General features: G+C 47.6%; 1 protein-coding gene across 1 annotated transcript in view; it reads right to left on the bottom strand.

The window, feature by feature from the left end:
• Positions 1-22659, bottom strand: part of PARP1 (poly(ADP-ribose) polymerase 1) — a 921075-nt gene extending 898416 nt beyond the window's left edge. The window contains exon 1 of the mRNA XM_069608683.1: positions 22331-22659. Within this exon, the coding sequence (XP_069464784.1) occupies positions 22331-22453 (123 nt within the window). The 5' untranslated portion in view covers positions 22454-22659. The remainder of the gene's footprint in view (positions 1-22330) is intronic.
• Positions 22660-23246: the final 587 nt, after the last annotated feature.

Genomic DNA, 23246 nt, shown 5'->3' with positions numbered 1-23246 from the left:
CACATTTTAATATGGTTGAAAACAAATGATGTTTTTTTTTTTAATATGTTTATTTTAAACCAAGGCAGAATGACAATATTACAACATTTTTCAAGATAAACTGATCATTGTGCATCAAACCCATTCAATCCCCTTCCCACCTCCCCTCCTGCAATCGTCAGTTAAAGCCGACATTTAATCAATCTGTGTTCTCTGCGTCTAAATCAGCTAATGTTCCTCTTGGAGGGATGTCCCCATCACCCAGGGCCCATCTGGCATTACGAGGTTTGTAGGTTAGGCCCGGAATTTTTCGTCATAGTCTAAAAACGCGGCCCAGATATTCTTAAAGCGGTGAAGAAACCCTGCCCTGGCCGCTGTTTTCTCTGCAATCAATGTCTCCTATATTTTCTCCCACCAATGGAACATAAGGGGGCCGGCCGCAGATTTCCAGGAGCAGGCGATCGCTAAGGCATTGGGTTAACAGTTTGGCTTGATTTCCGGAACACGAATAGATTCCTGGGATCAGGGTCCCCAAAAGGATAGGCTCAGGCTCTAGTGGGAGCGCTGTCTGGGTGATCTGTTCAACGGTGGCTAGACAGTCTCCAGAACTGTTGGATTTTGGGGCATGCCCCCCACATGTGGAAAAAGGAGCCTGGTCGGCCACAGCGTCTCCAGCAAGCAGGATCAAGTGCCAGCTTCATGTGGTGGAGCCTCTGGGGGGGGGGGGATTAGTACCAACGGAGCAAGATTTTGTAAGCGCATTCTCTATTGGTGACACAGAGGGAAGATTTATGCATTTGGGTCCATTTATCCACCCAGGCTTGGTCTTCTATAGGATGTCCTGAGAGTTACCTCGAGGGGTGTGAGATTACAGGTGGCAGCCTGGAGAGTTTGCGGGTGAGAGCACCAATGTTGTAGTTGGATGTAGGAGAATCTGTCTCTTTCCTGCAGCTGAAAGGATTCCTTGCAGTGTTCAAAGGTGCGCGGTAGGCCTCCTACAAATAGTTGACCCAGGGTTTCAAGGAATCCTGCAATCCAGTTCTTAAAGTTCTGGGGGTTTGCTCCTGGTGAGAAGGCTGGGTTGAGGAAAACCAGGGATAGGGGGTCCAGCCCTCTCGGGATTCTCTTACGTCTCAGGGCCCATTCCCAGGTGTGTATAGTGCGTTTAGCAGCTAACAGTGAGAAAGCGCAGTGGGGAGAGGTAGGCATGACTGTTCCAAATCAACCCATCTGGGACGGTTGGTGATTACCTGCCATGCTTGGACGTGCGCCAGTTGTGCTGCCACCTGATAGGCCTGGAGGTTAGGGACTCCCTGTCTGCCCAGTCTTGTGTTACCCAGCATTGCCCTTTGGGGGATCCTAGCTTTTTTCCCTCTCGAGATGAATTGGAGCATTTTGCTCTGCAGATTTCGGAGGCTGGGAGCTGAGATTGTGACGGAGTGACTAACAGACGTATATAAATATGGGGAGGAGGTTCATTTTACATGTGGTAATACGTCCCATCAGTGAGATTTCCTGGGACGTCTAGCGTTTCAGATCGCCTTCTACTTCTTTGAGGTAGGTGGAGATTTAGTTCACCGCATGTGTCCCCCTTGGATTTGCTGATACTCGGACCCCCAGGTAGGGGATCGCCTTAGTTTCCCATCGGATGGGACATAGCAGGGCTAAGGATTCTTGTTCAGCAGAGGACAGGCCTATCCCCAGGGCAAGCGATTTATTGAAGTTAATGGAGAAGCCAGTGACCCTTCCGTAGCAATTTATTTCAGAGGGCCTGCCTTAATGAGGAACGGGCCTCCGAGATGGTGAGTAGGACGTCGTCTGCATTTAGGGCAATTTTGTGTTGGGAAGGAACCACACGAGGGCCCATGATGTGGTCATTCGGTCTGATTTTCTGAGCAAAGGGTTCCATAATTAACGCTAATAGGAGTGGGGATAACAGGCAGCCCCATCTGGTCCTGCAGGTTAGGGGAATAGGGGCGGAGAGGGAGCCATTGATCTTATGGAGGTTCTTTGGTGACTTATAGTTGGCGACCATTGCTCGAAACACCGGCCCAAATCCGTAGGCCTCCAGGGTAAGACTCACAAAGGACCAGTCAACTCGATCAAACACCTTGGTAGCGTCCAGGACCATCAGTACTAGTCCTTGAGAACTCCGGGAAGCGAGGTCCACCAAGTTTAGGGCTCTGCGAATATCATCACCTGCCGACTTATTTTTAATAAAGCCAGCTTGGTCAGGGTGGATTATGTCAGGCAATATGTGTGCTAGGTGATTCGCAAGAATCTTGGCGTCCGTATTCAGGAGGGCTAGTGGTCTGTAGGAAGCAGGGTCTCTTGGGTCTTTTCCTGGTTTAGGTAAGAGGATGGTGATTGATTCCTGCATAGAGGGGGTCACGGTTCCTGTCTCCCTAAAGCATGGGTGCACAACATACGGCTCGCGGGCCAGTTGCGGCCCGCCATGCCCTTTTGACCGGCCCGCGAGGCACAAAGACTTTTCTAATGGAGGGCGGCCCAGCCGCCCTCCATTAGGAAAGTCTTTGTTGTCTTCCGGGCCAGTGAAAACACTGGCCCTCATTGGCTCAGCACACACACGCATCACGTTGCTCCTACGAGCCACGTAATGCGTGTGTGCTGCACCAATGGAGGGCCAGCACTACGACTGGCGTGGTCCATAAGGCTTGATGCCGGAAGGTATTTCAGCCTTGGACCACGCCAGCCGTAGTACGATTCCAGCGTTCCAGCTTACCTGCCGCTCACCTGCCTGCCTTCCAGCACGTCTCCGGTAAGTGCTCTGTTTGTGTGTCGGGTTTGTTTTGCTTTATGTTTGTGTGTGTATGTTGGGGGGGGGGGGGGATGTCGGATGTGTATGAATGTTTGTATTTGAATGTATTTTGTGTGTATGTTGAGATGCGGGGGTGGGGGTGTGTGTCTGATGTGTATGAATGTATTTGAATGTATTTTGTGTGTATGTTGAGATACGGTGGTGGGGGGGTGTCGGATGTGTATGAATGTTTGTATTTGAATGTATTTTGTGTGTATGTTGAGATGCAGGGGTGGGGGGGGTGTGTCGTATGTGTATGAATGTTTGTATTTGAATGTATTTTGTGTGTATGTTGAGATGCGGGGGTGGGGGGTGTCGGATGTGTATGAATGTTTGTATTTGAATGTATTGTGTGTGTATGTTGAGATGCGGGGGTGGGGGGTGTGTCGGATGTGTATGAATGTTTGTATTTGAATGTATTTTGTGTGTATGTTGAGATGTGGGGGGGTGTGAATGTTTGTATTTGAATGTATTTTGTGTGTATGTTGAGATGTGGGGGGGTGTGTGAATGTTTTGATTTGAATGTTTTTTGTGTGCCGAGTTGGGGGGTGGGGGTTCGGGTCTGTATGGGTGCATGCTTGAGTGTGAGCTCAGTTGGGGGTGGGGGGTTTGGAGTTGGGGCGGTGGGGGGGTTCGGGTCTTTATGGGTGCATGTTTGTGTGTGTGCTGATTTGGGAGGTGGGGGTTCGGGTCTGTATGGGTGCATGTTTGTGTGTGCTGAGTTGGGGGGTGGGGGTTCGGGTCTGTATGGGTGCATGTTTGTGTGTGTGCGGAGTTGGGGGGCGGGGGGTTTCGGGTCTGTATGGGTGCATGTTTGTGTGTGCTGAGTTGGGGGTGGGGGTTCGGGTCTGTATGGGTGCATGTTTGTGTGTGTGCTGAGTTGGGGGGTGGGGGGGGTTTCGGGTCTGTATGGGTGCATGTTTGTGTATGTGCTGAGTTGGGGGGTGGGGGGTTCGGGTCTGTATGGGTGCATGCTTGAGAGTGTGTGTTGGGGTGGGGGGTTTGGAGTTGGGGGGTGGGGGTTCGGGTCTGTATGGGTGCATGTTTGTGTATGTGCTGAGTTGGGGGGTGGGGGGTCTGGGTCTGTATGGGTGCATGCTTGAGAGTGTGTGTTGGGGGTGGGGGGTTTGGAGTTGGGGGGTGGGGGTTCGGGTCTTTAGGGTGCATGTTTGTGTGTGTGCTGAGTTGGGGGTGGGGGTTCGGGTCTGTATTGGTGCATGTTTGTGTGCTGAGTTGGGGGGTTTGGTTGGGGGTTAGGGGGCCATGGGGTGGGGGTTTGGTTGGGGGTGAGGAGGCCATGGGGCATAGTGTTTGGTTGGGGGTGAGGGGGCCATGGGGCATAGTGTATCTAGGGTCAATAAAATATATATAAGTTAAACAGGCGAGATACAATAACTAAATAGAAATAAATTATAACAATGGAAAATGTGTAGTACAAAATGTAAGTTTGAAATGCAAATAAAAATCGTTACACCTCAAAAACATTCTTTTTCCATGTGTTTAGTACAAATTGGGGGTTTAAAAAGCCTCCTGCCACGCACCGCCTACCGCCCCGCCCACGTTTACTTTTCGGCCCACTATAGCCCTCATGTAAGGTACTTTCGGCCCTCTGTCAAAATCAGTTGTGCACCCCTGCCCTAAAGGAATTCAATAGTGCTGCCAGGGGGGGCCGCTAGCTGGGGCCTAAAGATTTTATAGAATCTGGAAGAATATCCATCAGGGCCTGGGGCTCGGGATTTAAAATACTTGGCTTCCTGTACCTCCTCATCTGAAGTTGGAGCGTCTAGGTTGTCCCGGGCCAGGTCTTGTAGTTGAGGGAGTGCTGCCTCTTGCAGGTATTCTTTTTGTTCATTCCGGTCTCATGGCGGTGCGGTCATCACTTGAGCCAAGTGATTAGATGCCAGCCGTTGCTTATCCGGTTCTGCATAGTGTATTACGCCTTGTGTGCTCAGCGTAGTGGGCCTCCAGTTTCTTTCTTGTATTGCGGATGGCTCACTGTGTTTTAGGGAACCAACCCTTTTTCTTATGAGTTTCTTCCGCTTCCCTAAGTTCCTCCTCGAGGATCAGGCGAGCCGGTCGTCTCCTTCTATGGAATGCCACTCCTTGTGCGATTAATTCACCCTTAATCACAGCTTTCAGGGCGTTCCAGGTGTTTGCAGGGAGGTATCTTCGTCTGGGTTTTCTTTACAGATGTTTTTAATTGCTGTCGCAATCCTGTTTCGAAGCGGCATTTAGTTGAGGATTGGGTCATATAAGGTCCATCTACGCTGGGTGTTGGGTATTGGGGCATGTGCTCGGATTTCTAGCATTACTGCCACGTGGTCAGACAAGATCCTTGATCCTATAGATACGTCATTGGCGTAGGCAAGCACTTGAGGAGACGTTAGGATCCTCAAGGAAGTTCTGTGAACATAGGAGTAGAAGGAGAAGTCCCTCTCAGAAGGGTTAAGCTCCCGCCATGAGTCCACCGCCTCTAGGGATTTTAACAAATGCAGAAGGCTAAGCACGAGAGTGAAGTCCCCATGGGAGTGGAGGGTGACAGGCCACCAGATAAGATGCATACCAGGCCTTTTAATGCATGAAAATCTTGTAGATACGACAGCTTTATTATTTTCCTGTGTACATTTACACACAGGTTTAGAGCAGAGGGAAGTGAAAAGGTCAGGTTACTTGACAGAAACCAGAAGGTTTCTTTTGATTTTTATCTACATGGATGCAATTGCAAGCCACCTCTGAAACGGAATGTATTTCTCTGAAGCCTTTCAAAAAAAGAAACTGCACACTGATAAAAGGAATGGTTGCTTTCCATTCAGCTTCAGAAGCACTGTGCACATTTTCCTAGAGTTTTAGGATTGTATAATTAATAAAATGGAAAACTAAGTTGCAATTGAGAATTCATATTTTGTAAAAAATTATGCTTTTGTTTCCAGTGAAAGCAAACCATTATTGCACAAATGTATTTTGTTCCGGTGCTGTGTGCATAATCATGCGGAGGCACATCATTTTTACACTTATAATTTAATTTACACTCCAATTATAAAAACAGTGTGTAAAATGATGACTATGCACAATCAAGTTTACATCCATTGAACATTGCAGTCAATGGGGTACATTACTATAAATGGTAAGTAGCAGCAGAGTCTTTGCTCAAGGGTGAATGATTGTCATTACACCAATCACAGGTTTTCTAGCCTCTCAAATCTTCAAGTCTACAATTAAAAACATCCAAAACCTGACTCTCCAGGAAATGCAAGCACTGTTCATAAACAAACCAATGAAAGTTACATTGGTAATTGGAATAGAAACTCAGCAAAACCAGTCCCTGTGATAATCCAGATGGGTATTTAACTTTATGTAGCACTTCATAAATGGTTCGTCCAACATATAGGTACTGTAATTATTATACCTCAGTCGATACTCAGTTAACCGACCTCTAAAGGATGTTAGCCAATAAGATATCTCAGCCGGTTGAGCACTCGTTGCAATCTGTGCGTGATCTGTAGGTTGCAGGTTCGAATCCCGGCAAGTCTAACTCAACCTTTCATCCTTTCGAGGTCGATAAAGGAATAGACTTTGGTTTGGTGTTAATTGTGATAAATATGTTTTATGTACAGCGCTTTGCCAAAAACGCTGTATAAATTACCATTTGACCATTAGGTTAATTATAGAATTCAGCATGGAGTCCTTGCTTCTCTGCACTGTTGTATGACAACATTGGCATACCATTTGGTAGTAATAGCTCCAGGAAATTAGGACTTTCATTAAACATCAAAAGACAATTCTGCTATCGGACCTCAAAACACACAATACAATTCATGTTTGCTTTACTATAATTGGCTAAGTTTTTGTGATTTCATCATTTAAATATATACAGGGGAGATCAAATGCCCAGACCTTAGAAAAATAATGAATGGTGTATTCGGTCACAATGCAGAAAGCTGTTGCATAGTAATGATTTCCATGGAGTTTTTGCACACGTCGGCTGGATGTCGCATACTTTTTACTCTCTTGCAAAGGAGAAACGTCATTTTTACTCTTAAAATCGCATTTACTCTCAAAGTTTAAAAATAGGGAGTAAAAAACTCCCACCTCAAAATCTTATCTGGAGCACTGGGGGGGGGGGGGGGGGTGGGATCTGTCTTTTGTGGGGTCTGGAACTCCGTTGAAGTCTCCTCTGATTACAGCGATTCATAGAAAACGGGTTGACCGGTGTTAGTGGCATATACTGAAACAAGGGTATATAACTGTCCTAGCAGCAGACATTTGACCGCCACATATCGGCCTTCTCATTTTCTTTTCCAGGATCTGGAGGTTCAGTCCCTTCATCAAAAGGATTGCTATGCCCCCTTTTCTTGGAACCACTTGCAGCAAAGATTTGAAGTGGGTAGTGTCGGGAGCGGAGTCATTCGAAGTCCACTGGCAATAAATGAGTCTCTTGTAGCAGAGCTACGGCTGCCTCATCCTGAAGCTTTTGTAAAATAGACTTGCGCTTAGCGGGAGAGTTTAGTCCTCCAACATTGAGGGAGAAAAATGTCAAGGTCTGGTGTTCACTCTGGAGTCCCCACAGGGTCCGACGGGTGGGTGTGAGGGGTGGATGCAAGTCAGTCATTTCGAGGGGTTCTTAGACGTACGTCATCCAGCTCTCTGGGTTTTAACTCAGGCCCCCAACGGGAGGCCAGAACTCTAACTAGTGGGGGGGACCAAGGTTGTGGGTGCCACCCCCCAGGCCAACTGGGCCAAACAAATAACTTTATGGTATTTGTTTTACCTCAGAGAGTTCCCAGCGATGAGGGAAGCCAGATTCTGTTATTTGAGGCCACAGTGGGTCATGGTGCCCAGGCCGGAGCGGTTCATCTTTTCCTACTGTTTTTCGGCACCTTTGACCCGGATGCCCGTCTGGGTTTCGGTGAGGGGAATCGGCCCTCTGTCTGCCATGTCCTCTGGGGTTAGCTATACCGTTTCTCTGGGTGCAGCCGGGAGCATGATCTTTTCGGCATCTTAAAAAGGTGGCTGACTCTGTGCTGGGTGCCTCTGAAAGAAAACTAGGGCTGTCGGGAAAAGCCATCTGTATCGAATCTGGTGGTTTTGAAGGAAGAGGGTTAGAGGTCCGAGGGCTTTCCTCTTCTGAAGTGTGAGGAGAGAGAGGTCTTGATAACATATGGGAGGGGAGAGCCTTGGAAGGATAGTTTCGTCCCGGGAGCGGCTGATGGCTGAGATATCCTCCTTTGTGGTGAAAAAGTGTACCCTGGTTATTACATCTGTGGGGGGGGGTTCGATTCCACCCTTCGACGCGGGCGCAGCCTGTGGGTGCGGTCTAAAAGGAGTTGAGGTTTGTCCAGCTGTGGGAGTAAGGATTGGAAGAAGTCTCCCACGTATTCCGCCAGGTCTTGGTCTATGACTGAACTTGGAATCACCCGGACCTGAAGGTTGTAGCGCCGGGCTCGGTTTTCAAGAACGCCCCATTTAAATGCGAGGATTTCACACTTAACTTGCAGGGTTCTGATCGAGCGCTGGATTCCCCCCAAAGTGGCTGTGTGGTATAGGGAGCGATCTTCAATCGCACCCAGCCTCTGCTCCACCTCTGTCACCCTCTGGTCCATATGTTCCAATTCTGTGGTGAGCTTGGTCATGCACGGCCTAAATTCGGATTGAATTCCGCCATAAAGGCTAGTACGTCATGGTCGCTAGGGCTCCTTTATCCTCCAGAGATTTCTGCGGAGTGAGCTTGAGAGGATAATTTTTCTTCAACTTGTCTGATGACATTAGCATTGTGGAAATGTCTGAGTTTTTACCAGAAGTTGTTTAGCCATGGCTCCTGCTGAAGCGTGCGATAGATAATGCTGCAGTTTCAGAGCAAAGGGCGGGCGTGGGGTAGGCGAGACTGTTTAGTCTGCCGACATGTTAGCGGGTGCTTCTGCGAGTGTAGACGCCACCTGTGCGGTGAGGAGGAGGTGAGAGGGGGGGGCTTCCTGTCCTCCCAATTATGTGCGGAGATATTTGCTCCTTAGTTCACTTTAAAGGGGGAGGGGTGAAGCGTGGTCCGGGTCACCCCTGGAAGTGTGTGGAGAAAGAGGAGTGGAGCAGCAGCAGAGACCAGAGGAAAAAGAGGGGGTCACCCCCAGTAGGCACTCTCCAAGTAGGGTGGTTGAGCTACCCTGTTGCAGGTGGTGGTGACAGGCTAGTGGCAATGAGAGTAGCTTTGTTACTGTGGCGTTACCACTTAGATTGAGGACATTGGAACCAGAACAGTTGTGTCTCATGGCGAGGGGAGCAGAGCAGCCACGATGAAGAGAGCGGGTTTGCCGCTCTGTGAGAAGCACAGAGCATTCCGATTTCCCGCCGCCGGTCGCGTTGTTTTATGTTGTTGGAAGCAGGGAGGAGAGAAGGAAGCTCCCTGTGGTCCTCAGCTGTTCTGGAGCTCCAGAGCCCCAGCCGCCGGGCACTACCGAGGTAGGAAATGGGAGCACTCCTCGCGTTGTAATACCGAGGGGTGAGGAGGAGCCTTCAGGCTCTGGATCACTGCGCCCTGGGAGGGCGCCCTGGGCCAAGCACGTGCATGGAAGCTGGGGGATCTCAGGCGGGGGACCACTTGCGAAAGACGGAGCGGGAAGGTCCGTTGGGTTCAGCGCAGCCAGGCGCCCGGTCCAAGTCCGGTGCCAGTCTCGCTAGCTCAGTCCGCGATCTTGGGTGAAGCAGGCAGGGGGTTCCTGGTATCTGCGGCACGTAGTGAAGCTTCCTGGGCGTTGAAACTCCTGATTTCGGTCTTGGCGGATTACGTGGAGTTTCCGGCACCCAATCAGGGTTTCATTTTTGCTTTTAATGTGCCAAAACCTCATCAAATCAGCTGCACAGCGGGTCTCTTACGGAGGCCATCAAGAGAGCGTCCACATAGTCGGCGCTCGAGGCCACACACCCCAAAATGTGATGTTCTTTTTTTTTTTAACACTCTTTATTGGCATTTTATTATAACAATTCCACAACTGTCCCTTCACCCTCCCCAACCCCAAAAAAATCAGTCCCTCCCACATATTAACAAAACGTAACCAACAATACAACCACTCCCCCCTACCCTTTCCCACTCCCCCTCCCCCTCTCCCCAAGTCTCGTCTAAGTCCTCCATCATCCATTGGTGACAGCAGTCCAGCTTAAGTGTTCACAGTTTGGTGAGATTAGGGCCAATCCATCTGCTACCCTTATCTCCGAGCTCCCCCTCCCCCCATATGTTACTTCACGGTGGACGCAGGTCATTATCCTTTGCAAGGTCATTCAGCAATTGGGACCAATGGACCGTTACCTCCCCCGTATCCTCCCCCACCTCCATATTTTGCGACACCGTCAACTCCGCTAAACCCCATCTTCGTACATCCTTCCTCCATAACTGGATTGTCGGACCCAGGTGCGACTTCCACGCTATCGCCAGTCGGCGTTTTGCCAATATGAGTAGAAACCGACCCATTCTGTCCACAACTTGTTACGCTTCCCCCCCCCCGGTAGGTTCCCCCCACAAACAAATCTCCGGACGCCGCTCCAGGCTGATTCCCAATAGCTCATTCACTCCCTTAAGCACCACGTCCCAGTATTCTTATTGCCCCGCTCTCCCACACTATATGCCAGAACCCTGTCTCCTCTGACCCACATCTGGGGCAATCACCCGGGTGTTCCCAGCTCATCGCCTTGAGCGCCAATGGGGTAACATATAGCCTATGCAGGATAACCAACTGGAAGCGGGCGTTCCTTGAGGACTTCCGGACCAAGTCCCAGACCCGCTCCCATTCCTCACTCTATCGAACGCCCCATATCCACTTCCCATTTCTCCTTGGCTTTCAACTCCCTCTCTGCCGTCCTCTCTCCAAGAGCCTTGTATACCCGCGAGATATGCCCCCTCCTCCCGCCCGATCAAGTAGTACTCGGAGCACCGGGCATGATTCCGGCTCCTCAGGGATCCCCTCCCATAGCTCCGCCATCCTCCGAACCACCACCCCATATCCCAGAAAAACTCCCTGTGGCAGGTCAAACTTGTCACACCACTCCCTGCAGGTAAGGAGCTGCCCACCCTTGAAAAAGTCCCCCACCTTTTCACATCCTTTTTCCCGTAATCTCCGTATCCCCACCCTCCCAATCGCCTGGCGGAGTTTCTGGTCGGCCCCCCATGGGAGACTACTCTCATAACGGCCCTTAACCCCCTTGCCGCCCACATACTTCCTCCATGTCTCCCTTACCGCTTCAAAGACCACCGACGTCCCCACATTGCCCAGTGGGTGCCACAAGAGCTTCACCGGCCTACACTGCTGCTGCAAAGGCCCCACCAGTGTCCCCAGGAGTTCCGCCTGTGGTTGATCCCACACCAGCACCAATTGTAATTGTGCCGCCACGAAGTACTTTTCGTAGTCCGGAAGGCTCACGCCCCCACCCTCCCTCGATCTCCGCAGAGTTTGCAGGGACATCAGTCTCCTCCCCATGTCCCACAGCAATTTCCTAATCTTGACATCCAACATTTTAAAAAACACCTTCTTTGCCACATACGGTATATTCGTAAAGAAGTAAAGCAACCGCGGGAGGATTACCATTTTACATAATGCCACCCTGCCCATCAGTGAAAGGGGTAAGACTTTTCAGAACTGGATGGAGTCCCCTATTTTAGATAATTCCCCCCCTGTATTATGTACAAACGTGTCCACTACTTCATGAAACAACCGCACCGCCAGGTATCGAAATGATTCCGTCTCCCATCTTATCCCCAGCTCTGGTAATTCCTCCGCTGGGCAATCCCGTAGCCCTCCCAACGGAAACAGAACCGATTTCTCCGGATTTATACGGGACCCCGACATAGCTCTAAAATTGTGCAGGATTTCTAAAAGGTTTGGAAGAAATATCTTGGGGTCCCCTACGTATAATAACAAATCATCCGCGTATAGGGAATACAACATGCCTCTGCCCATCCACCTCAATTCCAGCCTCACAGATTTCCTGCCACAAAAATGCCGACAGTGGTTCTAAAGCCATAGCGAATAAAATTGGGGAAGCCGCGCACCCCTGCCTAGTCCCCCTTCCCAACTCCCATGTCTCCGACACCCAATTATTAGTTTTCGCCATCGCTAGCGGTTTAGTATACAGCAAAGGCAGCCACCTACAGATGTTCTCCCCAAACCCAAACTCCTGCAACACCCGAAACAGCCACTTCCACGGAATCAAACGCCTTCATGGCATCAAACGACGCTATCGCCATGTCCTGCCTTTGTGACTTCACCCGATCCATCACGTGATGTAGCTGGGAGATCTTACCTGACGTATTCCTGCCTCCTATAAACCCACATTGACAATTTGATATTCTTTAACAATTTGGTGGTGCTTTACGATTCACTTTTTGTCCAATTCTCAATTGTTCCCAAGCTACGTCGCTTATTCCTCTATTCAAGGTCTCACTGCTACATTAGAAATAGGTTATGTTATATAATTAAAATGTGCACGTTCACCAGAAGGCATCATGGCGCTCAACTAACAAAAATTAAAAACGAAATGAGAAAAGCAAGAAATTTCCAACTAAAAATAAACGTTTTCAGAGCCCAGCAGAGGGCAAATGGTTAGAAGTAGCCTGCAGGGACAGGGGGAGAGAATTCCAAGCCCTTGCGGCCGCCACAGAAAAGTCAGGACCACCCATGTGGGAAAGTCTCTCCCGAGGTATTTGAATCATCAAAGATAATTGGGAGCGAACAGCTCTAGAAGGCACATACACGGGGAACTTGGCTTGAAAGTAGTCAGCACCAAGTTTATAAAAAGGCTCTGTGAACGATGCAGAGCGACTTGAACAGCACTCACTTCTCAACGGGGAGCCAGTGAAGCTGACGAAGAATTGGTGACATATGGTGCAACAAAGGAAGGTCGAAGTACTGCTCGAACCGCTGCATTTTGCAGTAGCTGCAGAAGGTAAGCCGGTTGAGCAAGATAGAGCATGTTGCAGTAATCAATACTGCTTAGCACCAGAGCAGCCACCACATGAAATTTAAAGGGGATAAAGCTCTGAGGAAATCTGAGCTTAAAATGTCCAACTTGGCAGACTGAAGAGACCTGATCGTGCATCGACAGGAAGGAAGATAGCTTGATCCCCAGGTCTCTAACAGAGACAACGGGAGTGGGGAAAAGGGCCAAGAATGGAGGGCCAGAAGTCGGGGCTCCAGAAAGACAGAGGACAGCAAGAGGCAACGACCAACACCTCCATCTTCTCACCATTCAGCTTCAGCCAGTTCTCGGCCATCCACCCACCAACTTCCTCAAGGTACCCCCTAATCCGGGCAGCAATATCCGGTCTGGCAAGATCCAGACGAAGAATAATTGTGTATCGTCGGCATAGGAGTAGCACATGAAGCCATGGCAGTGGATAAGGCCGAGAAACGGCTGAATACAGATGTAGAACAGAGGGGGAGAAAGTGCAGAGCCTTGAGGGACTCCACAAGACAGGGGAATAGACTTAGAACAAAACAGAGAAAGATAGACGGTCTGAGAACGGTCAGCCAAAAAGGAAGTGAACCATGCAAGAGCCTGGACCGAAAGACCTGCAGCGGTTCCATACTTCCAGATGTTATCCAACCTACTCAGTTTGGCTTGAGACAAATGCCCTAGAGGCCAATACACCCGGAAATATAGCTTTTGCAAGCTCAGTTTGTCCAACATGTTAACATTCACAGTTCCAATCTCCTAGTACTTCCGCCAACCACATCAGTTATTGCAGTCTGCAGCTTCATTCTAGTCATCTAGAGATTTTCTTAATGGGCTTGCATCACTGTTCTTCCATAACCTGCAGACTGCAGCTGGGCTTAACAACCCGCCATAACTAGGTGGTAGTTTTCCAGCTCTGCTTGGGGGTTTTCTATGTTTCCGTCAATCCACCTGCACATATTTTCGATATATATCAGAGTTGGAAATAGAACCATGGCTCCTGCCGAGGTACATCGATTTCTTTCTTAGCTCAGAAAACAATTTCAGTCTGCGTTCAGTTGGTATTATTTGCAGGATTTCTATTCTGACCCATTTGTCTAATTTGCCAGGGGGTTGGGGGGCAGGGGGGAACAGAATCTAGACGGTACCATAAATGTCCCGTTGATAGTATCTCGGTTGACACCTGACAGCTTTTGGACTGTTCTCCATTTGTTCAGGGTGCTATCTGTTAAGCTCACCTGGTATCCACGGGGGCGCCACACGATACTGGATGGAGGTCTAAATGCTATCCTGGAGCCCTCTCTGCTTGGTTATTTGCCAGACCTTGGGTAGCGCCTTAGGTTGTGTGTTGAACTCTCCGTCCTGCGTCCCTGCAGGGACGCGTGGTAGGTGCGGGCATTCCGTGGACCTAGTTGCTTCACTGGTCCGTGTGCCCTTATGTTGGTTCCAGACCAGCTGTGACTCCGACTCTGCTTGCTGTCTTCCAGGTGAGTTCTAGTGTCTTTTCCGTCTTTATTTTGTCTCTTTCTTTTCCTCCGTTTTGTCTTCTCAGCGTCTTGCTTCACTATGCTGTTCCCTAACTATGTCTCTTTTTGTTTTCACAGGGATGGTTGCGATCTCGAAGTTGCTGCGCCGATGGCGAAGACCATGGCGAGTTATTGATGCGCGGAGCGCTGCGCTGTTTATTGGTGTTAATTCCTAACCTGTGTTCTCCTCTCTTTGTACAGGTTGCAGTGATGTTCCGGAGTGATGTGCGATCGAAGCGCTGCTTGCCCAGATAAGTGCTTTGTTAATGCCGACCTTGTTCCTTCTCCCTTGCAGGGTGTGGCGAAACCCGGAGATGGGCAAGGTAAAAGAAGCGCAGGGTGCTGCCAGGACTCGCTGCTTGCCCAGGTAAGAATTGTTATTAATGCAGTCCTCGTTTCTTCACCTGTGCACGTTGCGGCAAACTCGGAGATGGGCGAGGTAAGTGAAGCACAGGATGGATTCAAGACCGGTTACTTCACAGGTAAGTGTTCTTGCTTGCTAATGCTTTTCTTGTTCTTCCAGGTTATTAGTGGAATCCGGATCTAGGGCTTCAGGATCGGGCCGCCAGAGAAGCAGATGAGCAGGAGCTGGACACGGTGAGCGTTACGCTGCATGAGTGCAGAATAATGCGAAGCGTGTTCTGCTGTTTGGGTGTGGTTTAAATAGCCCAGGCCAAGTAGTTCCAGGCCCAGCCACACCTAAAACACTAGACCGCATGGCTCTGTTCTAAAGAACAGAGCTGTGTAATAGGCCTCCATGTTGGATTTAGGTCAAAAACTGGTATTGCTGGAGTATGGTATTGAATGAGTGGGAACCTTTTTCCACCACTGACCCTTTCTTTTGCTCTTTTTATGGGTGTCAATTTTTCTGGCTCTCCATAGTTTATTTTTTAATCTATCCTTTCCTATAACGTTTTGGACATCTACATTTTATTACTGCAGTACACAGCACTTTCTGCGTAGTGTTGCTGTATTGCCCCTTAGGCTTCCCTTTTTATTTTCTCTTGACTTACCTTGGATATTGAGACCAGCACACCCCAGCTTTTGTAGAGTGCTGTGGAGATACATGGTGGTTGTTAGGCAAGAATTGATGTAGTAACCCTGGGGGAGATTACACAACCCTTGTCCTCTTGGTAAGAGGTAACCCACCTATTGGTGTAGGTCTGTACTATACAAGTTGGTAGTGTGACTGAGCAGCCAGACGTATCTCAAGAGGGATAGATGTGAGCTGTAGCAATAAAATCCACAAATACAAGTATCCAAGTAACACAATCAAGATTTTTTAGTTAAAATAATTATTTAACAGTAGTTTTTAAATAAGCATTCTTTAAAAAGGGCAATATATGCAGCAATCCTACACTTCAAAATACTTGTTCAGAATCAATACAAATGTGGTAGATACTCTTTATAGATGCTTCATACACACTTCCTACACCCGCAATAATGGCATTTATATATCACTAGTACACTTTGTAAATTCTGAGGTTGGTAGAAAGGAAAGGTAAAAGGAAAGAAAAGGTTATACAGGTTCTCGGAGCATGTGAGCACTTTAAATCTTCCAATCAAGTCTAGATAAAAACCTTTCCCAGCAATATTAGTTTAAAACCAATGCATCACCTATGAGGGACAGAATCAAACTCAACTGGAATAGAAGAGTCAGCAGGGAGCCAGGACAGCCAAAGTCAATTGGAGCAAAGTCTATGGAGCTAAGGTCCTTCTTAGATAGTAAAAGTCTTGCACAAAGTTAGAGAGTTTGTTGAAGAAAAATCATTGTAGGGTCACAAGTTGTTACACTTGTGAAAGTTAAAGCTGAGATCAACTCTAAAAGCAGCTAATGCAAGTCTCAAATAAGAAGAGCAAGCTACCTCAAGTCAGAACATTACCTTTGGTTAGAAGAAGAGGGTCCAACAGGCTTCTGTCTGGTTGCAGTGATGCAGATCCTGGGCCTCAGTCTTGGGGAGAAGAGGGAGTACGACTGGGGACTCCTGTGGCAGCAATTCGATGGTCGGCGGCAGCTACAGATCTTCGGATCAGCAGCACTTTGCGGTTTCATGGCTCGGTAAACAGCACCACTGCGGATCTTTGACACCGGTTGGGCTTCCTTCACTCCATGAGTCCTGCACTCTGTTGAGGGGACTCAAGCATTGGCCGTCCTGCTTCTGGGGGGTCCCGAGGAGCTCCCTGGAGTTTCTGGACTGTTTTCAGATGCTGCACTCGACTATGGATCTCTCAACACCTGGCACTCTGTTCCTGCAGCAGCAAAGAAGTACAACCAGTCGGGGCAGATCTTCCAGCAAAGTTCGTCTCAGGGTTAGTTGGTTGCACTAACCCAAAGGAAGAAGTCATCCCTTCAGGAGCATCTCTTGTCGATGAGAAAAAAATAAAATGAAATAAATAAATTGAAAAGAAAAAAAAATAAAAAAAAAAAATGAAAGTTTCAGCAAAGCAGCAGGGCTTCACCGGGTAGTTCAGCGGTCCAGGAGGATGCAGCAAACTTCGCTCACGGTTTCTTCATTGGGTTGTTCCTCCCAGTGCTCGACTCTCATTGTCTGTAGCTTGCTCTTCTAGAGTTGAGACTTGCAGTAGGTACTTTTCTAGAGTTGATCTCAGCTCCAACTTTCAAAAGTCTAAGAGCTTGTGACCCTACAGTGATTTTTCTTCAACAAACTAACTTTGTGGAAGACTTTTACATTCTGAGAAGTGCATCTACTCCATAGACTTTGCTCAATTTGACTTTGGCTGTCTGGCTCCCTGCAGACTCTTCTATATAAATGCCATTACTGTCCTGGTTAGTGAAGTCACCTCAGGGTGAATGGAGTGTGTTTGAAGCATCTCTAAAGAGCATCTACTGGCTTTTTATTGATTCTGAACAAGTATTTTGAAGTGCATTTGATTGCTGCATATATTGCCCCTTTTAAAGAATGCTTATTTAAAAATAACCGTTAAATAATTATTTTAACTAAAAACCTTGAGCGCAAGTGTTACTTGGATACTTGTATTTGTGGATTTCATTGCTACAGCTCTACAGCTCACATTTACCACTCTTGAGATAAATCTGGCTGCTCAGGCACACTACCAACATGTGTAGTACAGACCTATACCAATAGGTAGGTTACCCAATACCAAGGGGACAAGGGTTGTGTAGTCTTCCCCAGGGTTACATCATCAATTCTTGACTAACAGTGGTATCCCCCTTCTTACTGCTCCTGTAAGATGTATGTTACAGTGGCAAGCTTGCTATTATGGCTGGTTTCAGTGGACATACTTTACTGACTTGTGTAATTTTTACTAGCAGACAGTCAAACCAGCAGTGGTAATGCACAGAAGGGTCACCATTGTGCAAGAATGGTGGCTACTTTCTTTTTTCACCATGGTCCTTCTGCCGTCCTTAGAGGGCGAGGTCCTACTTCTACTTTTGTCTTTGGCAGAAACCTTTTGTGTAGCCCGCTGAGGCTCCAGAGAGTCTGTGAAAGCAGGAAGTGAGGGAGGAGTCCGAAACTCCGCTCACCTTTGTCTTCTGGTGTGACTGAGAAAATCCAGTCTCCACCGGCGGGTTGGCTGTCCTGACTGTACAGCCACCCGCCCCTTTCAGTAAACCGCAGATAGAGTTTGCAATGGATGAGTGTGGGTTCCTGTTTATCGGGCATGGATCGGGGAGGTGAAGACAGGTTTACCACTGGAAAAGAAGATCCGATGAAGAGGAGAAGACTGATGTAACCTGGAGATGCCTGCTGTGTAAATGCTGCCTCTGCTGACCCCTTCTTTGAAGCGACAGAGGAGTTCCAAATACTCCAACCCATAGACTGGTGGGACCAATCAGTCTTAAAACCACCTGCATTTTGAGCCATCCTATAACGAGCTGTGACCTTCCTGGACGATAAGTCACCAATACCCTGGGACCTCGAGCCCGAGTGCTGTGTAACGTCTTCCGAAGAACGAATCTTGCTGAAGCTTTGGTGGACTTCTGCTCAACCCCAGAGAGACGATTCCACTCCTTGCAATCCCGTCATCTGAGTACTGGACTGAGATAGTGAGGCAAATACGATCGGCAACGACCACCTTCATCTGGTATCTTGCAAAGGGTTCAAAAATCACAAAGCCACAAGCAGCACTGAAGAATCCTTTGCTGGGAGGCTTTTCTGTCGCCTGATCCTGCAAGTTCCCATCCAGTGTCTGTTCTTTCGTCACGACGACCAAGAATCAAGACAGCGGGGCCTATGCTGCTGCATTGTGAAGGCGTCTTTCTGCAAGCTCTTTACTGCTGAGGTACTGTGTAGCTTAGGGTAATACTTACCTAAAGTCTTGTGTCGCTCATTCGTGGATAGGGTGTCGATTTGTGCGTTTGGGAGCAACGCTGGAATACATATAGGGAGCCTTCTACGAAGTCCCTGAACATGGGCTACTAACTCCAAAGTCTGTACTTACTTGCTGAACTCTGACTTTCCTACAGTTCTGCCTCATCCTGACCTACCTACTGTTGGCCACTGGACCACCATTGTCTCTCTTCAGCCTCCGAGATCACTCATGTCTTAGAATAGGGAAAGACTTTTAAAGTAGAAAGCCTCTGCCTAGAAAATAGAACAAGCGGTGCTACTTACTAAAGTGTTAGTGCTGTAACCAATTATCTCTGAAATAGGATAAGGTACATGGTGTTACAAAATTCTACTTACCTGTGAATTGCTGATTGCCATTCTGAAAAGTATACACAATTATTTACCTTTGAATCATGTTCCACCATGGTAGAAAGTAACAAAGTTGGTATTACTGCATTATTCCTGAAATTGAATAATTATCACAGTGTATTAGCAATAGGGTTTACTCACCTTAAATAGCATACTGCCATTTTTAACGTGTAACATTATGTTTGACTCACCTTGAATAGCATGCTGCAATTCTAAATGTGTATCTTGTAGTCTTATCCTAGAAGTGCACACTGCCCCTCTGAAAAGTAAACCATAAGTTCTTGCATACCTTAGAAATGTGTTACACCAACATTACCTTTCAGAATAGTGGAACTATCATTCCTAAAAGAAGAATAAGTTACATATGTTGCAATGGGCTTAGCTGTTGGGTTGGTAGTGTAATTGTAAACAGAACTAGTTATACTAGTGGCCAGGTACTTACTTGTAACATTGTTGGTATAACTATATTATTCCTGAAACTGAATAAGTAACTGTTTATTACCAAGAGGGTCTGTTTACCTTGAATTGCGTACTGTCATTCTAAATGTCTACTAATGTGGTTTTACTCCCCATGAATAACTTGCTGCCATTCTAAATGTGTATCACTAGATTTTACTCACCTTGAACTGCATACTGCTATTCAAATTAGGTTTATATTTTGGTTTGCATACCATAAGTATAGTGTTTGTTTTTATAATTGCGTTCATGTCTTATAGTACCTTCCTTTAAAAGAATTCTCTTTGCCTATATTTTTATAAAATACGCCATTATGTTTACAATACATCAGTATCAGTGTTTCTTTGGGCCATATGTTTTGTTACAAGTTATTTGTACCAAACTACAGCCCTCTCTCCCTCCCAAGATGAGCCTGGCTGCTCTGTCCACGATACTAAAGTGTATGTCAATACTAAGAGTTGTAGTTTACTGTATTGTCCAAGGTAAAGTTTTTATAAAGCCCCTTGTGTGGACTTTAGAAAAACTGTCCTAACACTGCTTCTGATAGCTCAAAAGTGTTCTTGTCCTTTCAAACAGCTACTGAGTGAAATGTTCGGAGGGTTTTGCGCTCTCTGGCAGCTGCAATTAGGACACATCCAGTTTTGTTTCAAAGAGTGTAAGATATCCTTGTGGTAAATTGCTACCTCTAGGGAATCCCAGTTGGATGGACACCAAATCCAATAAAGCAAAAATGCTTCTTACTAACCCGCTTCCTAATATACCCATCAAGCCTTTGGTTGACCTGGCCAATGAATGAGTCCCTCCTCCTATTTCCCCCTCGCCCAAGTCCCTAGTCTTCCTACTTTGACTTTCACTTGATAGCGCATGTACTTATCTAGAAGCTAGTAACATCTGCACATCTTCCTCTGGTAAGCTATTCCTTTTTTCAACCCAATGTTTTCTTGTTCAAAACTTTAATCAGCTTAAGACACGTCGTTCATGATCAACATTTCCATCACTAACCTAAAGCAAGAGCTTCATGTCAGTGCTGTTTTGACAGCGAGGGCCATGTTACTCAGCCATAGGACACTGGTATTGAAGTAGATCCACTGGCTTCCACTCTCTGACCGGATTTCGCTTAAGATCACCTGCTGTATACACAGATAGTGGCTTCAGGTCCCTCGCCTCGGAATGACCAAGATCCGTCCCACTTCTTTTTCAAGTGTGGTGGTGGTTGTTGTGGGCTAGTCCTGTGGTCACACAGGCCAGCACAATCAGTTCTGGGGGCACCCAGCATGTACAAGCAGTGCCGAGGTCACAAGGCCCAAACAGTTGCAGGGATCACCCAGATAGCCGTGGTCACATGGCAAGACACCAGCTGCCGGGGGCTCCCAGACTAGCAGCTATGATCACACAGCAGGACAGCGGCCTGAAGGCACCCAGGTTACAATTGCTGATCGGGGCCGTGATCATACAGCGTAGGCCTGCGGGCCCTACGAAATAAGATACAGAGGGCCGTGCCGTTCATAGTGTCTGCCGCCGTTATGAGGCTCCTTTTATTGACATCCTATCATGACACACTCTTAAAAGGGGCAATACATATTCTTAAAGGGGAACAACAAAGATGTGAGCTTTTCAAAATAACTGCCTCCATCATCAACATTCATTAAACACTAATCTTCGTGTCAAGCTTAAATCTGTATTTTTATGTGAACTGTTTTAAGTCTTTTTAATAATATTATTGATTTTCATATGAAATGTACAGGGTTCTGAAGTATCATGTATACAAGCGATCAATTAGAAAACAAAAAACAGCCACCTAGCACACTGTTTGCGCTTCATCTAAAAAATAAAATAAAGTAAGCTGCTATCTATATATCACCATGTACACTTTGTTCGAGTATTCCTGCATATGCCCCCACATGCCTCTCTTATCTAACTCCCAAACATGGCCTTTCCCACAGACGTTGCACCTAAGCCTGCAGATGACCCCCTAGACCAGGGGTGCACATGTAACCCGCAAGCCCAGTGCAGCCCTTCGGGCATTATTTACGGCCCTCCAAGTCACATGAGATCACTGATGAAATGTTGCCTGGCATAAAGTCAGTCACTAAGTCTGGCATGGCAAGTGTGGGAAGCCTCAGTGGTCTATTTGATTTTTTTTGCATTACGATATGTGCAGTTTTACTTCTATTTAAAACAGGATTTCAGTCGCCTAATACAAATAAATCAAAGTGGGTATGGCATGAAAAGGCAACGTAGCATGTGTTATAGTAAAAAAATGGATAAATAAAAAAATCCTTCGTAAAACCTATTTTTTTTCCACTCAAATCCATACACCAATCAATGCCCTTATCACTCGCGCTCATTACCATGGATAGTGCGGCCCACTGTATGGGACCTGTGTGATACATTCGCCCCCCCCCCCCAGCGAAACAAGTAGTGTACCCCTACCCTAGAACCACCCATCACAGATGACACAAGTTAAATCTGATTCATGTAAAACCCCCTCCTGCAAATGCCATACACCCATGCTCCATCCTCCAGATGCATGCCCGCTGAAGGAGCCCGCAGTTCACGCTCAGATACATTGTTCATACTGAGCGGGCATCGCAAGCGCAGGGTGGAGCTCCAATGTGGAATGCAGCAGGACGATGGAGCGTTGAAGCGAGGGTCCCCTGGGTGACGGTTGGAGGAGCTTTGCACAACGCTCGTGATGCATTACTTAGGTTTTCAGATAGTTCACCTCACCATGCTGTAAATGTCCCCCTCCAAACCGACCCCAGGGATCTGCACCCCAGAACTACCCTCGTATTCCCTCTTCAAATCCGCGCCCCGTAAACTTTGTGTCCCCTACATCATAACTTCCATCGGATTACCCCCATGCTCCCCCTCTGTCACCCCACGCAGACACGTAGATGGCCCGTGTTGCTCTTTAATCCAACTCCCAGCAGTACCTGCACCATGATGGCCACACGCAGGGACTCCTTGGCGATATTGTCGCCGCATTTCTTGCAGGATGCGCGGCCGCTCTTTGCGTATTCGGCCCGGTACAGCTTATCAGCAGAGGAATCGGCCATGGTGTAGGAGAAGAACGGTGCACTGGATCAGCAGCCTGAGCACCCGCCTGCAGCAGCACACACACAACGCAGCGTGCAGTGCCCGCCAAACACAGCTCTAGACCCTACCAAACGATCTCAGAACCTAAAACGGGGCTTTCGGTGTGCATGGTCGATCGCACTCCGGCACTCGACTACATTAGTCTGCTCGGCCTTTGGACAAGCATTCCAGTGAAGGCACGTGTAAGGTGTAAGAAGGGAAGGCATGTGATTAGATCCTTTCTAGACTGATGGAAACTGGTCCTCCGGCGGTCCTTTCGTAGCCATCTTAGAAAGTGTTAACCTGTACATTTTCAACAAAAGGAGAACTTAAAAAGAAAAGTGTGGATATTATTTTTGTATTTTTAATTTAGTTTACAGTTTATTATATACGTTTACCAATTTCCCAAAGCAACCACTCCCTCCCTCATCATATTTGAATAGATAATAATTTTTCCAAAACGAGTTCCAAAAACTTTGTCAAGGGTGGGTCCATCTAGGCATCTTGCCAGCATACCAAGCCTCTCACCATGGCATCTCGTCCAAATTGAGGTGATAAGTGCCAACATAGATACATACCTCTCAACGCGCACGCTTTTGGCTGGTGTTACCGCCACTTAGGCAGCTCTCTCACCCGCCAAGCTCCCTCCATGCCTATTGGAATCAATGGGCCATAGCTTTCAACCATTTGTGTCCTAAAGGCGGGTGAAAACACTTTCATACATGCCAACCCTCCCGATTTAGGTGGGAGACTCCCGATTTTTCAGCGAAAAAT

This window comes from Ambystoma mexicanum, chromosome 4q (genome assembly GCF_040938575.1).
Source record: "Ambystoma mexicanum isolate Mex_15411 chromosome 4q, UKY_AmexF1_1, whole genome shotgun sequence".
Taxonomy (NCBI): domain Eukaryota; kingdom Metazoa; phylum Chordata; class Amphibia; order Caudata; family Ambystomatidae; genus Ambystoma; species Ambystoma mexicanum.
The sequence above is the reverse complement of the archived record's forward strand: the minus strand, read 5'-3'. Positions and strand labels throughout refer to the sequence as shown.